General features: G+C 42.0%; 1 protein-coding gene across 3 annotated transcripts in view; it reads right to left on the reverse strand.

Annotated features, from left to right (window-relative positions):
- Positions 1 to 17,500, reverse strand: part of tbc1d14 (TBC1 domain family, member 14) — a 43,729-nt gene that overhangs the window by 11,292 nt on the left and 14,937 nt on the right. For all 3 annotated transcript variants that reach the window (XM_072687132.1, XM_072687133.1, XM_072687134.1), the window contains 9 exons: positions 10,135 to 10,250; positions 9,929 to 10,011; positions 8,992 to 9,109; positions 8,272 to 8,378; positions 6,838 to 6,927; positions 6,525 to 6,616; positions 6,364 to 6,435; positions 3,146 to 3,274; positions 1 to 57 (listed from right to left, as the gene is read on the reverse strand). The exon at positions 1 to 57 is cut by the window's left edge and continues 53 nt beyond it. In XM_072687132.1, coding sequence (XP_072543233.1) covers positions 1 to 57; positions 3,146 to 3,274; positions 6,364 to 6,435; positions 6,525 to 6,616; positions 6,838 to 6,927; positions 8,272 to 8,378; positions 8,992 to 9,109; positions 9,929 to 10,011; positions 10,135 to 10,250 — 864 coding nt within the window. The remainder of the gene's footprint in view (positions 58 to 3,145; positions 3,275 to 6,363; positions 6,436 to 6,524; positions 6,617 to 6,837; positions 6,928 to 8,271; positions 8,379 to 8,991; positions 9,110 to 9,928; positions 10,012 to 10,134; positions 10,251 to 17,500) is intronic.

A 17,500-nucleotide genomic window follows, 5' to 3' on the forward strand; every position in this document is an offset into this window, starting at 1 on the left:
TAGCTTTGGTAGATTTTCTTCAAAGAACACTTCAAACGCAGCAAAGTAAGTCAGCATCTGAAAACACAAACCTGACATTAATACAGAAACTCACTGAAATCAGAGAAGTCCTAATAAAACCCTCATAACCACAGATCTTCATTTATTTATTTAATTAACCTCTTCACACATACAATCAATCATACGCAACAGTGCCTAAACCACATGCTGATTTTCTCAGGGCAACTACGAGGAGCGATGCTCCAGCAGTCCTCGCTCACTGGATTTAACTGAAAAACAACATAAACCATGTAATGTTTTTAATTTAATTTTAATTACATCTGATCTGTAATCATCTGATACGTGCTCACGGTGGGCTGATGGTTGTGTAATGGTACGCAGCTCTTTCAGGGGCTGATTTTGAGAGAGGGTGCTAAAGCTCCTTAGCGGACTCTCATGACCTCAGGGCTTTACCAGTGATTTAACTGACCACATTCCAAAAATAACCACAATAAACTGCAGCTTGAATATGATCTAATAGTTTAATAACCGGTAATGGTTGTAGAGTTGTTACATATCTGTTAATAAATGCTTCCATCTCAGTTATTCACAAGCATTACACAAGTATTATTGGATATTTTGAATAATAATAATAATAATAATAATAATATATATATAATAAGGATTAATAACAATAATAAGTAAATAATAAAAAGGTATTTGCTCACTTGTAACTTATTTGTAGTTAGTATAAATTTATATAAAGTTTATATGCAGATAAACTGCAAGAGAAGGTAAAACCTTCTTCTGAACTTTTAATAGAAGTCAATGTAAATATTTTTATTCCTTTATTTTATTCCTTTAAATAATATTTCCTTCAAATATTTTAGGGCATTTCTTTTGGTCCTTTCATCATGAAAGCCATGTAAAGAACAATTGTCAGATTCACATTATGGAAAAAAAAGATAACCATAAGGGAATATTTTTTATAAAATAAATTTATAAAACATAAAACCCTACATTTTCAGTTTCTCTGGTTTTACTATGTATAGGCAGTGTGTTTTAGGGAAATTAACATTTGCATTGAATTTTATAAACCATGGAAAACATTTCCCCTAAATTCCAAATACAAATATTTAGTATTTAGAGAGTTTATTTATTTATTTATGTATTTATTTGCAAAAATGACAACTGTTCATAAACAGCTGCTCATATAATGCAGAGAAATGATGATAATAATTACAAAGTAAAGAAGTTATTATTCAGATTTAATCACAGTACTAATATCTGAACTCTGAGAGCATTCAGAATCACTATGCTGAAATAATAACCGCGACGGCCAATCACAGCTCTCATGTCTCGGCCGGCTCTCCACCAGTCTTTCACACTGCTGTTGGGACTTTATGCCTTTATAGTCATACAGATTCAGATAACTCTGTGTAACTCTGTGCTAAGCTGTGTTAGATTAATTAAGTGTCTCTTATTTTTTTACAGAGCTGTACACACACACACACACACACACAAACACACACACACATATATGCACACCACCCCCTGGTTTCTCTGCAGACTCTGTTCTCGGCCTCCTCTCACCCTGTTTGTTCTTCCGTGCTCGGGACCCCACAGGACTGACCAGCACAGAGCAGCCAGGTCGTATCTGGGTGGTGGGTCATTCTCAGCACTGCAGTGTGTTGTGTGTGATAGTGTGTGTAGTGCTGACTACTGAAGAACACACAGGGTGGAGGGAGGGTAACACAGTCTGCAGAGAAACAGATGGACACAGTGTGGAATTATAGATCTACACAGTGCTGCTGTGCGGTCAGTGGAGCTGATAGAATGGACAGCGAGTAATGAAGTGGCCGGTCGGTGTACAGTACAGCGTATACGTTACACAATGCATCAGTGCATTCTTCCAGCTCCATCTGAACCATTAAAAAAGACAAAGAAACGATCAATACTATATTCTTCTGATTGTAATATAATTATAATTGATTTATTTGGTCATTATATATTTTAGAATAATGTAAAAGATCATATTAATTATTACAAAAAAGTTACAAGTGATTATCAAATACCTCAATTATTCTTCACTAACTGTTGTTGTGTTTATTATTATTATTATTATTATATTTAAAGTATCCAATAATTATACTATAATTAAAAAGCCTGATGTTATTGATGATCTATTAAACTATTAGATCACCTTTAAGCTGCTGTTTACTGGGCTGTCATTCTGATGTGTTCAGAGGTCATGAGAGTCAGCCAATGAGCTTTAGGACTGTCCCTCAAACTGAAATAGAAGAGTTTGTGCTAATCAGCCCCTAAAATAGCTGCTTACCATTACAGAACGATCGGCCCACCATGATGAGCCCTCATTCCATTCCAGCTCAGCGATCATTAACACGTATGAATGAGGGGAAGCCCTCCCTGCACTCCCACGCTCCTCCAGTCAGAACATCTGATCTGTCATAGGTAAGAACACTAATATAGACCCCTTCAGTCTCCATGTGGGCTGGTTCTGTGGTCCACGCAGTTGTTCAGAGCTTCAGAAGTGCCAACCACACCAATCACACACGCAGTAAAAAGCAGTGGGCTGATCACAGAAACGTGCAGCACTGTGCAAAAGCGTTAACCCCCCTGTGTACTAAACTGATACCTAGAATAAACACTATTAATATTACTCCCACAGAGAGTGGTGGAGGTTCTCCATCACTGTGTTCATCATTAGAACATCTCCAAAGTTCTCCTCTCTCATGGAGTCTAGTGTTATTTAGAGTTCTCCTCAGATCAACACCTGGTTTGGTGGTAAATCAGGGCTTAATGATGGTAAATCAGGTGAGCTGCTGCTGTTGCTGATGGAGTTGAACACATCCTCCACGCTGTGCTGGCTGGACTGGGGGGCATCCAGGAGAACCCTGGAGGAACCGAGCGAGCTCTGTTCTTCAGACTAGCTCACCGACAAGATCTCACTACTTTCTTTCTTCAGAATGAGAAGCTCTTGTTTCTCCTTTTTACTGGATTTATGTTCACCTACTTTATCTGTTCTGATGAGATCTGGAGCTTCTACAGTAGTAACCCTCTCACTGCTGAGAGACGTGGGTTAATGGGATGGGATTAGGGGGCTAGGACCTCCGTACAGAGCTGTGTGTGTGTGTGTGTAACTCACAAGGCTATGGTCCACCCTGTAGAAGGCCATCTGGCAGGGTTTATTCAGCAGGTTGGCAAAAGCAATGAAGGCATCAGCAGTGTCCATGTTCAGGATCAACACAGCCGCGATGAACGACATCCCCTGAACCTACACACAAAACCAGGACCGTAAATATTTAGACAGTGGCACATTTTTGTGACCATAACAGGGAGATTAGTGTAAATTACACTCCTCACCTGCAGGGGGAGCCCAAGAGCAAGACTTTTCTTGCACACACTGTTGCTTTTAAAGCTGCACTATGTGAGAATTGGTATTTCCTGCTCCAGGGCTCCCCCTACAGTTGGGGAGTGTAGTCCTGCTTTAGATTCACTAAAGTAAATACAAATCAGGGTTTAAGCGCCCCATCATGGACAGCTGTGCACATGCATTTCTGGACAGTGTGAGAGCTGCAGGAGCTTGATCTGAAGGTGGAGCAGCATGTGGACTGAGGTGGTGGAGTAATACTGCAGGACTTTACACTAATATGACTCTATGGGTTCTGCAGCGTTACACAGCAGCAGTTCTGGAGAGAGGTTCTCCTCCTGCAGCTCCACCACCAAACCTCCACAGTGCAGCAGCAGCAGCAGCGCTCCGGCCCGGAGTGGGAATGACGGAGACGCCCTTCTCCCTGTTCCAGTCAGTGGAGCATCAGCATGATCCTGAAGCTGCTGATATTTTTGAAGGTAAAAGTGCCGACTGATTTGCTTAATTGTTGTAATTGTTGTTTAGGTTTTGAATTACAGCCACATTATTAAAGATTATTAAAAAAATAATAAATAAAATCACCTGCTGAGAGCAAAAATTCAGAATTTTCTGTTAAACACATTTTTATGTAATGAGGACAGTGAATCTTTTGTGTGTGTGTGTGTGTGTGTGTGGTCTGAGTAGTGATTGTGTAAATAATTCCACATACTAATAACTGATGTTTTTTAACAGTTAGATACAGATGTGAGTCACATCTTCTACGAAGCACAATCTACTGAAGCCCGCAGCGGCCACAGCGCTCAATCTGTTTATTTACCTTCTGAGAAAAACCTCTGAATACGCAAGCAACACACCACACACACTCTCTCACACACTCTCACACACACACATTCAGCACAATTCTGCAACATGGTTACAAATGAATTAGTGTGTGAACTCTAATAGTGCAGGACGTGAGATTAAATACGGGGTGCACTACAAAGACACAAAGCTCTAAATTAATCGAGAAATAAATATATTAATATATGTCAATTAATTAATGGACCTATTTAAGCGCCTGTATACCCAGCTCAGACGCACAGGCTAGCAGACGCCAGTGACGGGGGTGATGTGGGGGAGAGCGCCATCTACCCACTCCAGTGAGAGCAAGGCCAATTGCAAGCTCTCGAGGCCCCAGCTTGGATCGGGATTCAAACCAACGACCCTCTGATCACAGTCATTTTCCAGCCATCTCTGGTTAGTCGGACACTTCGCAGGCGCTCAGACTGAACGAAGCTCGACTGTGAGAGATTTTAGTTTAGTCCAGGCAAGAAGCTGAAAGACCGTCCAGGCCAGCTAGCTAACAGCATGGTCAGAAGAAATACGGGCAGTGATCGGCCGTGTGAAGAAATCTGCTACTATAAACGACTGTGTTTTATATTATTTTATTAAATGACGACAGGAACTCATTACAGTACCATGACCTTATAAAGTAGTTTATAAAGTAGTTAGTATTTTAAGGTATTTGAAGGTATTTGAAGGTATTTTAAGGTGCTGGATTTTGGGGTGTTCTTACACTCTTACACTAAACTTTTAGAAACACCTTAAACGTGTTCAGACTAGAGCTGGGCAATATGACGATATTTTATCGTATCGTAAGACAAGAAGTTATCGTGATAATTATCATTAATAATTATAATAATTAATATTGATCATTTATCCAGCTCAGTGCAAAACTGGCAATAAATACTGTTGAAATAAACAGAAGTAGAGCTGGGCAATATGGCGATAGGTTATAATACCGTGATAAATGTTGTTATTGTGATACACAGTATTCTTCTCTGATCATATGCAGGAGACTGTTAGTGTTCATTTTGGGGTGTTTATTTTCCATGACTTTCCAGGTTTTCCAGGACCCGTACGAACCCTGAATACACTGCGCTGAATATTCACTGCAGGCCTGATTTAACCACTAGCTGAAGGTGAATATTACTGTAATAACTGACGCTGACTGCATGTAATAATCAATAATCAATCATCTTCCCCACAGAACTCAATCATAACCTAATTTAAAGATCATCTGCCTGTTAAATTCATCCTAAAGCAGCACATCAATTACATACATGAATTGTTTTTACTGTGGGTTGAAAGGAATAAACAGATCAGAAGAAAGTGCCTAAAAACCCACAGCAGCCACAGAGCACAGACACGTCAGCTTGTTTATGTACGAGAAAAGAGCCCACCCTCAACCCACAAACATGCACACACTCGCGCGCACACACACTCACACACATGTCAAAAGTGCAGTAACAGTGTAGGAATGGTAATAGTTACATTAATATGTATTAAATTCATGCATATTAATCAGGATATGAAACTGAAACACACACACACACACACTTTTTCACCAGGTCAACAATCCAACATGACATGACAATATAACACACACACACACACACACGATGTATCCAAGATTAAAGACTAAAATTAATGATACTAGGCACTATATGTCCAAATATATGTGGACACCCCGTCTAATAAATGCATTCGACTACAAATGCACACACACAGCTTGTCTAGTCCCTGTAGAGAAGAAGTACTGCCAATAGAATAGGACTCTCTGGAGCAGATCAACATCATGACCCTATTGGCTTCATGCTGCCTAATAATGCCAGGCGTGGGCTAGTAGAGGGGTATAAAGCCCCCCAGCATTGAGGAGCTGTGGAGCAGTGGAAGAGCTGTGTTCTCTGGAATGATGGTGGAGGAGCTGCATCCAGTACTTTTGGACGGAATGAGTTAACGTTCTTGTGGCTGAATGCAATCAATTCGCATCAAGTCTAATACCCTTAAAACCCTTTATTGTCTATCTCTCATTATCTCTCTCTCTCTCTCTCTCTCTCTCTCTCACTATCTCAGTATCTCTCTCTCACACACTATCTCTCACTATCTCTGTTTGTGTGTGTGTGTGTGTGTGTGTGTGTGTGAGTGTGAGAGTGAGCACTAAAGAAACATACATATCCCACATCCGGCCGGTAACATGTATAAGCTCCCAGAATGCTGTGCAGCACATCATGATATGGTCCTCCCTGCAGAGGACAAAAACAACCTCTGTTCAACAGCAGCTTCACCTGGTTTAGACTGTAGACTGTAGATTATACTGATGTAAGCTTCTGACCTGCTGGAATATACAGAGGCTGGGGAAGGTTCTGGAGATGTCCAGCTTGATCAGCTCTAGACTGGCCTCTCGGTCAGCATGAGACCCCGAGTCTGAACAACAGAAAACAGTGCAAACACCAATGTACAGAAACAGGCAGTAATATACTCAACCGCACAACAGCTAGGGCTCATCCATAAGGACGCGTAGCAGCGTCACGGCGGCCCGTACAGTCCGGCCCGTACAGCCCGGCCCGTACAGCCCGGCCCGTACAGCCCGGCCCGTACAGCCCGGCCCGTACAGAGGATCTCTGAATAAGCAGCAGTTCTGGTACCTCCAGCGTCCGTTTCCATAGTGCTGGGGACCGGAGCCGGAGAAGCGCTCCATCTCTCCTTCGCTCTCGACAGACAGATGTTATACAGCTCTGTTTAAACACACACACACACACACACACACACACACACGCCAATAAATCCACAAAATATGATTCCACCCAAAATGCATGATTTTCATTTTTTTCAGATTTTATTATTATTATTATTATTATTATTAATTTTTTAATATATTTTTTTATTATTCATTTTATTATTAATACTAATCTGACAGCACACACTTTTTCACACTTCACCGAACTCGGGCATCAGTTTATTGTTATGTTTAGCATGTGTGTTTTTACACTCTTACACTAAACCTTTATAAACACTTTCAACATGTTAAGACTAGAGCTGGGCAATATGACAATATTTTATTGTATCGTAAGAAATTTTGTTATCGTGATAATTATCATTAATAATTATAATTAATATTGATCATTTATTCTGTTATTGTGATACACAGTATTCTTCTCTGATCATATGGAGGAGACTGTTAGTGTAATAAACACTGATCAGCTGCAGGTTTCATTACTAACAGTGTGATCAGACTGAAGGGTTCATGAGATGAAGAGCAGCAGATGTTGAGTATAAATCACTGTATTCAGTACAGAGAGGATCTGAACGAATCTGATACTGATGTTTATAGTCTGTGATTATATGTCGTGTGATAAATATCGTGATACAGTATTTTTACCACATCGCTGAGCCCTATTTTCAGACCATTTTGAAAAGTTAATATTACTCACTGAATAACTCATAATAGGCCTTAATTAAGTCAGAGTAGATACTGAATAATTCATAGTAAATACTAAATGATACATAGTAGGTGCTGAAAATCCACATTTGATACTGAGTAATTATTAGTGAATACTGAATAATTCCCAGTAGAAACTAAATAATTAATAATAGTAGATGGTGAATATTTTAATGAAGTAACTATAATGCATAATTATAGTACAATGCACAGTATTATAGTACAATTTATAACAAATAAAATAATTAATAATAGTAGGTATTGACTAATTAATAACAGTAGATACTGCACACGTTATAGCAGGTACAGAATAATTAATTACATCCTGCATAATTCACAGCATACACTAAATAATGCATAATTCATAAATTATTCATAGTTACTAATAATTCATAGCTACTAATCTACAGTAGTCACTCTATAATTAATAGTGGATATTGAATAATGAATGGTAGATAATAATTGCAAATTTCATTTTAATATACCACTGATAGTCAACCAGTTCAACCAGCTAGTAAAGCCTGCAGTTTAACAGTGGAGTTTTCCAAAAGTATTTAGACATAAGTACCCTATAACTGTACCAATCATATTCTCCTATGTATTCTGTGTATACATGCCGTAAATTAATAAATATACACACCATGCGTAATGTTGAGCTCATTGCCTATGGCCAGACTCCACACCTTGCCTCTGACACTAGGGGGCACTCCCTGCCACCACAACTCCCTCACTCGCTTAGAGGAACGCCTGTAGAGAGAAAGACACATGTTATTAGATATCTCTGTCTCACACACACACACACACACACACACACACACAGGTATATAAATACACATGGGACATATTTCTACACACTGTATACACCTATGAGCCAAATCATTATGACCACCTGCCTAATATACAGCTTTGTCCTGTCAGCCTAGTCAGCCTTCTCTACAGACCTCTGGAGGTGGTCTCTGTGGTCTCAGACAGTCCTGTAAGTCGTGAAATGGAGGAGGTTTGCTGATCCAGCGCCACCTACAGGTACATGGAGCACAGATACTCGGCCGTCCAGGTGATGGAGAAGGAAACAGAACTCATTAGAGTGTCCAGTGTCCATTGTAGGCGACAGTGGACGTGGTCAGCATGCTGCAGTTACACAGACCCATACACAGCACAGGACCCGTTTGAGATACCCATCAAAGTCTCAGGTCTTCAGACTGATCAAGTATCGTCCAACAGAGAACCCTGACCTACTTGCCGCTCTGATACCACACTATTACCTTCACCTGGTCTTAATGTTTTGGCTCATTGGTGTATACAGTTATATATGGGATATATTGTATATTAATTTTCCCAGCATGCCACTGTGCTTATTTACACTGTGCTCCAGTTGGGCAGGATCTCCTGGCTCCATGTGAGGGCAGCATTGCCGATGTTCTCCTCCTGCTTAACTCTGTCCTCCAACTGCTTCTTCCTCTTCTGAGCTTCCTTCAGCTCTACAGAGAGAGAGAGTCCACACCGTTACACCACTGACCCCTAACACACTCCACACCGTTACACCATTGACCCCAACACACTCCACACTGTTACACCACTGACCCCAACACACTCCACACTGTTACACCACTGACCCCTAACACACTCCACACCGTTACACCACTGACCCCAACACACTCCACACTGTTACACCACTGACCCCAACACACTCCACACTGTTACACCACTGACCCCAACACACTCCACACCGTTACACCACTGACCCCAACACACTCCACACCGTTACACCACTGACCCCTAACACACTCCACACCGTTACACCACTGACCCCAACACACTCCACACTGTTACACCACTGACCCCAACACACTCCACACTGTTACACCATTGACCCCAACACACTCCACACTGTTACACCACTGACCCCTAACACACTCCACACTGTTACACCACTGACCCCTAACACACTCCACACTGTTACACCACTGACCTCTAACACACTCCACACTGTTACACCACTGACCCCTAACACACTCCACACTGTTACACCACTGACCAATAACACACTCCACACACTGTTACACCACTGACCCCTAACACACTCCACACTGTTACACCACTGACCCCTAACACACTCCACACTGTTACACCACTGACCCCTAACACACTCCACACACTGTTACACCACTGACCAATAACACACTCCACACACTGTTACAAAGACACAGACTCTGCTATAAAAAAATAAATCATCTGAGAACACTGTACATGCATTTTCACACACACACACACACACACACACACACACACACACACACCCCTCTTCTTGGCCTGGGCCACCATCTCCTCATACTGCTGCTTGTGCTTCTCAGCCTCTTCTGCTGGCTTGGCTGGGAGGTTCCTACAGGAGAGCAGAGGAGAGCATGATCATCATTATGGTAAACCATTGCTTTAAAACACACACACACACAAAACACACACACACACACACACACACACACACACACACACACACAGAACTCACGCTGGGCGGTGCTCCAGTATCAGTGCGGTGGTGGAGAGAGGCTCGAACTCCAGGTTCTTCCTCACACTCTGCCTGTGAGACGGAGAATCACCTGCCTCAGCACCTCTTTCATTTTCCTGATAGAGAGACAGACAGAGACAGGGAAGTGGTCAGAGCGCCATCTGCTGTCTGTGTCTGGACAATAAGACCAATCAGACCCTTTAATACATAAAACCAGACTGGGAACAGTACGTTCAGTCAGCGGACTGTCCTTCACAGGTCCTGGCACATTATCCAGGACATCACCACCCTCTAGTGGTAGAGAAGTGGAATCTCTCTAACTTCCAGCAGTGAAATAAACTCCAGTATAGACCAAAAGGTACTCATGATCTTCTAGAAGTGCAGAGAAGTGTCTTAGTCCATGTGCAGAAGATCAGCTGCAGATGATCAGAACATGGGTGGAGAGGATTATTCTGGAGGAGTCTGGAGTCTTATTTAAACCTCAGACGTTTAGTCTGGTCTGATCTTGATTGATGGTTGAAGTGAGAGGTGGTGAAGAAGATCACCATCATGGCCAGATCCAGAGAGGAGCTCTCTGAGGCCTTCAGAAAGAAGGGTGGAGATGTTGTAGAGGAGTCTGCAGATGGAAGGGGGTTAAACAGATCTCAGAACAGTTAGAGATCAGCCGCTGTTCCACCGTCCACTAAATCATCTACAAGAGGAACAGCTGACCAACATGACAGGGTCAGACGGCCCCCTTGCAAGTTCAGCCCAACAGCAGAGAAGAACCTCAAGATGAGTAAAGAACATCAACGTCTCCAACAGTCCTGACACACAGAGAGAGGAAACCCCCCCCCCCACCCCCCCCCCCCACACACACACACACACACACACACAGAGTAATCGCAGTTTCAGTGTATGTCGGGACAGTGAGGCTGTGTGTGTGTGTGTGTGTGTGTGAGTGTTATCTGGTGTATATAGTGTTTCTCAGTGTGGTAAATAATTCAGAACTAAACTGCTGAGACCTGAGAATGAGCGTGTGGATCATATGATCATTATAGAGCATTATAGAGCGCCCCCTTCGCTTCCTGTAGTGTATTACAGTCTGTCAGAATGAGCGTGTGGATCATATGAACATTATAGAGCATTATAGAGCGCCCCCTTCGCTTCCTGTAGTGTATTACAGTCTGTCAGAATGAGCGTGTGGATCATATGAACATTATAGAGCATTATAGAGCGCCCCCTACGCTTCCTGTAGTGTATTACAGTCTGTCAGAATGAGCGTGTGGATCATATGATCATTACAGAGCATTTTAGAGCGCCCCCTATGCTTCCTGTAGTGTATTACAGTCTGTCAGAATGAGCGTGTGGATCATATGATCATTACAGAGCATTTTAGAGCGCCCCCTATGCTTCCTGTAGTGTATTACAGTCTGTCAGAATGAGCGTGTGGATCATATGAACATTATAGAGCATTATAGAACGCCCCCTATGCTTCCTGTAGTGTATTACAGTCTGTCAGAATGAGCGTGTGGATCATATGAACATTATAGAGCATTACAGAGCGCCCCCTACGCTTCCTATAGTGTATTACAGTCTGTCAGAATGAGCGTGTGGATCATATGATCATTACAGAGCATTTTACAGCGCCCCCTATGCTTCCTGTAGTGTATTACAGTCTGTCAGAATGAGTGTGTGGATCATATGATCATTACAGAGCATTTTAGAGCGCCCCCTATGCTTCCTGTAGTGTATTAGTCTGTCAGAATGAGCGTGTGGATCATATGAACATTACAGAGCATTTTAGAGCGCCCCCTATGCTTCCTGTAGTGTATTACAGTCTGTCAGAATGAGCGTGTGGATCATATGATCATTACAGAGCATTTTAGAGCGCCCCCTATGCTTTCTGTAGTGTATTACAGTCTGTCAGAATGAGCGTGTGGATCATATGATCATTACAGAGCATTTGAGAGCGCCCCCTATGCTTCCTGTAGTGTATTACAGTCTGTCAGAATGAGCGTGTGGATCATATGAACATTATAGAGCATTATAGAGCGCCCCCTACGCTTCCTGTAGTGTATTACAGTCTGTCAAAATGAGCGTGTGGATCATATGAACATTATAGAGCATTATAGAGCGCCCCCTACGCTTCCTGTAGTGTATTACAGTCTGTCAAAATGAGCGTGTGGATCATATGAACATTATAGAGCATTATAGAGCGCCCCCTACGCTTCCTGTAGTGTATTACAGTCTGTCAGAATGAGCGTGTGGATCATATTAACATTATAGAGCATTATAGAGCGCCCCCTATGCTTCCTGTAGTGTATTACAGTCTGTCAAAATGAGCGTGTGGATCATATGAACATTATAGAGCATTATAGAGCGCCCCCTACGCTTCCTGTAGTGTATTACAGTCTGTCAGAATGAGCGTGTGGATCATATTAACATTATAGAGCATTATAGAGCGCCCCCTATGCTTCCTGTAGTGTATTAGTCTGTCAGAATGAGCGTGTGGATCATATGAACATTACAGAGCATTTTAGAGCGCCCCCTATGCTTCCTGTAGTGTATTAGTCTGTCAGAATGAGCGTGTGGATCATATGATCATTACAGAGCATTTTAGAGCGCCCCCTATGCTTCCTGTAGTGTATTAGTCTGTCAGAATGAGCGTGTGGATCATATGATCATTACAGAGCATTTTAGAGCGCCCCCTACGCTTCCTGTAGTGTATTACAGTCTGTCAGAATGAGCGTGTGGATCATATTAACATTATAGAGCATTTTAGAGCGCCCCCTACACTTCCTGTAGTGTATTACAGTCTGTCAGAATGAGCGTGTGGATCATATGAGCATTATTCTGGCTAGCTCTCACTGTCAGCTGAAGTTGATCTGCTTCAAAATGGTGCTCTATTACGCCACCAAGAGGAGATTCGAACAATATACACAGCGAGTGAGCGAGTAGATCATGAAGGCTTATGAGGCTGATGGATGAGAAAGAATAAAAAAAGCACATAAGGATTCACACACACACACACACACACACACACACACACACACACACACACACACTTCTGCTGACTGGCTGATTGAACGGAGCTGCTTCATCAGCACTTGCAGCACAAGGAAACATAAAACCTGTATATATGTGTGTGTGTGTGTGTATATATGTGTGTGTGTGTGTGTGTATATATGTGTGTGTGTATATGTGTGTGTGTGTATGTGTGTGCTTGCTTATTCCCGTAGCTCATTTCCTCTCTCCATCGCTGCACTCCCTGCTGTTCCACCCTACAGAATCCTAATAGGATGTGTGTATGTGGGCTGCAGGGCTATGAAGCCCCCCAGCTCTGGGCTGAGGGGCTCTCTGGAGTGATGATGGAGCTTCATCCAGTACCTTTGGGATGAGTGGAAGTGGCAGAACTATTCATCCAACATCAGACCCTGACCTCACTGCTGCTCTCGTTAGGCTGAATGCTGAAGTTAACAGCTATACAAGATTTTCTACCAATGCAGAGAACCAGTCAATCATCCAAATGGTTCTCTGAGTGACCTATACAGAACCATTGACTTTACTATAGAACGTATACAGAACCATTGACTTTACTACAGAACCTATATAGAACCACTGACTTTACTATAGAACCTATACAGAACCATTGACTTTACTACAGAACCTATATAGAACCACTGACTTTACTATAGAACATATATAGAACCATTGACTTTACTATAGAACCTATACAGAACCATTGACTTTACTATAGAACGTATACAGAACCATTGACTTTACTACAGAACCTATATAGAATCACTGACTTTACTATAGAACATATATAGAACCATTGACTTTACTATAGAACCTATACAGAACCATTGACTTTACTACAGAACCTATATAGAACCACTGACTCAACTATAGAACATATATAGAACCACTGACTCAACTATAGAACATATATAGAACCACTGACTCAACTATAGAACATATATAGAACCACTGACTTTACTACAGAACCTATATAGAACCACTGACTCAACTATAGAACATATATAGAACCACTGACTTCACTATAGAACATATATAGAACCACTGACTCAACTATAGAACATATATAGAACCACTGACTTCACTATAGAACATATATAGAACCATTAACTTTACTACAGAACCTATATAGAACCACTGACTCAACTATAGAACATATATAGAACCATTAACTTTACTACAGAACCTATATAGAACCACTGACTTTACTATAGAACATATATAGAACCACTGACTTTACTATAGAACGTATACAGAACCATTGACTTTACTACAGAACCTATATAGAACCACTGACTTTACTATAGAACATATATAGAACCACTGACTTTACTATAGAACGTATACAGAACCATTAACTTTACTACAGAACCTATATAGAGCCACTGACTTCACTATAAAACATATACAGAACCACTGACTCAACTATAGAACATATATAGAACCACTGACTTCACTATAGAACATATATAGAACCATTAACTTTACTACAGAACCTATATAGAACCACTGACTCAACTATAGAACATATATAGAACCACTGACTTCACTATAGAACATATATAGAACCACTGACTCAACTATAGAACATATATAGAACCACTGACTTCACTATAGAACATATATAGAACCATTAACTTTACTACAGAACCTATATAGAACCACTGACTCAACTATAGAACACATATAGAACCACTGACTTCACTATAGAACATATATAGAACCACTGACTCAACTATAGAACCTATACAGAACCATTGACTTCACTAGAGAACCCGGGCCTGACATAGAAGCACAGACATCCCTGAGGTTTCATCTCTTGTTCCCGGTTAATAATCCGGTTCCGGATTCACATTCAAGTAAATTAAATAAGACCTCTTACTTTCTTTGTCTTCAGATTTTTAATTATTATTATTATTAATATTAATAATAATAATATTTAAATAATATTGCCAGTTAATAATAATTCCAATCCTTGTTCATGAGAACTCCGCCTGTCACGAGCAATGCCCCCAACACTAGGAGGGTGAAGACTAGCCCTCGTCTCCTCTGAAGGCAGCCACGGCCTCCAGCTTTCTAACTGCCGCTGACGCAGCATCGCTAGGTAGGCTGGGCACTCGTAGGAAAGCACGGCTCTCCAGCTCCGACACAGCGGCTAACCGACGCCTGTGCTGACCTGCATCACACTGGCAGTCATGTGGTGATTTTTAGATCTTTTAGATTTAGTTGCCTAAAATAAGCAGATCCAGCTGATTTATTGAGATTACAGCCATGCAAACAATACAGGAAAAATACAGGAAAAGGGGCTGATGGGGTTCCTTTTAGTGTGTTGCTATGGAAACACTGCTCTACCCAGTATGTTGTACTGAACAATTACATTTATTGATTTAATTCCCCATACTTTGATTCATCAGCACTGCATTAATGCAGAATTTAGAGCCACTGAATTCGGATTATCATCACAGTAATAATGGCGTGGAAATCACTACAGGCAGGCGAAGCGGTTTCGGTACCTACGTTTCAACCAGTCAGAGGAAAGTCCAGCTGTCTGCAGCCAGGGCTGGCGTGCTAGCTGTAAGCTACACTAGCTAACTCAAACATTTTGCTACAGGCTTTAATCAATACACTGGTATTTCCTCCTGGTATTTCACCGTATTCCAGGTTCTGCTCTTTCAGCAGCTTGATTTAGGGGGCGTGTCAGTGTGTCTTTGAGAAAAGTTTGCCTTGCTCGTCTCGAAACTGTCAAAAGTCACGTACTGAGTCTCTTAATGAATCATAGGTGTGGTTTGTTTTGGGCGTAACGTGCAGCAATAAACCAATCAGAGTGTCTCTCTACGCTCCCTTTAAGAGCCAGGAGCGGTCAGACTGACCTTGGCGGGTTGCTATTTCAGTAGTGTAGCTAACTGACCTGCGATTAAGTGCATATAAGTCCCACAGTCCAGTGCGGTCCTTCACTCTTTGGAAGTAAGCTAAGCTGGTTGAGAAGAACCCCCCCCCCTGCTTTTAGGCATGATGACACTATTCTCTACCCAATTTGGCAGTACCCAAAAGGGGGTGTGGCCGTTCGGGTGATAGATATGTGGCGTGTGGTCGCTCTCATCCTCAAGGCCTCAATCCTGACTGACCACAAAGCAACAGAGAGAACGTAGCTGTAGGTTTCGCCCGGTCATCAGGAGAGCATGAGTTTGAATCCCAGTAAAAACTCACAACCAAACCAGTTGGAGATGATCAGTAATATTTTCAATAAAACCAAAGATTATTAATATCAGCCAACAGATAAGAGAGTTTCTGACCCCTGGTTTCCTTTTGGGATTGAACCCACAACCTTCTGAGTGCCCTCATAAGGGGCCCTCATCACAAATAACCTCCTCAGGCAAACTGGAGCCGAGGCCTGACCCAGCACAGGGGAACAGTGTTCACGCCTGTTCTGCCACACTAACCTCTGGAGTGTGTGGGTGTGTGTGTGTGAGTGTGTGAGTGTGTGTGTGTGTGTGAGTGTGTGTGTTACACAACTCAACAGAACCTTTATAAATATTTAAAAACTCACACATTTAGCCTCCCAGTCTCTAAAAGACGACCCACATTGTGCACCCATGAGTCCAGAGAGGAACATTTAGTAAGAAGGGGACAAATAGAAGGGGCAACGGAGGGAGCGAGGCAGCCACAGCCAATCACGGTGGAGTATTTGAATATTTGTACTTTCACTGATCATTCAGCTGCAAAATGGGTCTAATTTGGGTTAAAAATGCTACACTGCCAATTAACCCCACAGTAAAAGCAATTTTGGCTCTGGTTCGGTTCTAGATAACCTCCCCCAGTCAGAGCTGGAGTTCTACAGTGGAGGTTCTAGATAAGCTCCCCCAGTCAGAGCTGGAGTTCTACAGTGGAGGTTCTAGATAAGCTCCCCCAGTCAGAGCTGGAGTTCTACAGTGGAGGTTCTAGATAAGCTCCTCCAGTCAGAGCTGTGGTTCTACAGTGGAGGTGAAGGGAAGCAGACGTCTGAAGCTCTAATAAAAGCTCCTCACAGAAAGTTCTTCACCTAATGGTGATGAAGACGCTGCCTGATGCCTGAGACACTGTTCTACCAGAGTTCTGAGAAGAGTTCGGCTCTAGAACCTGCTTTTAGAACCAGATCATTAAAATGGTGGAGGGATACATGCTGCAGGGTGTAGTGCGGCTACAGAAAGTAGTCCCTAAAGAGAACTGGATTAGTTCAGATTCTCCACTATTCATTCACTATCATCATCATCATCATCATCATTCCTATAAAACTCAGAAGACTCGTGTAGCTGCACTGGTGGGTTTGGATAGGAGATCAATTATGGGCTGTATCTGTGTTGTAGTC

Source organism: Salminus brasiliensis, chromosome 9, assembly GCF_030463535.1.
Source record: "Salminus brasiliensis chromosome 9, fSalBra1.hap2, whole genome shotgun sequence".
Classification (NCBI taxonomy): Eukaryota; Metazoa; Chordata; class Actinopteri; order Characiformes; family Bryconidae; genus Salminus; species Salminus brasiliensis.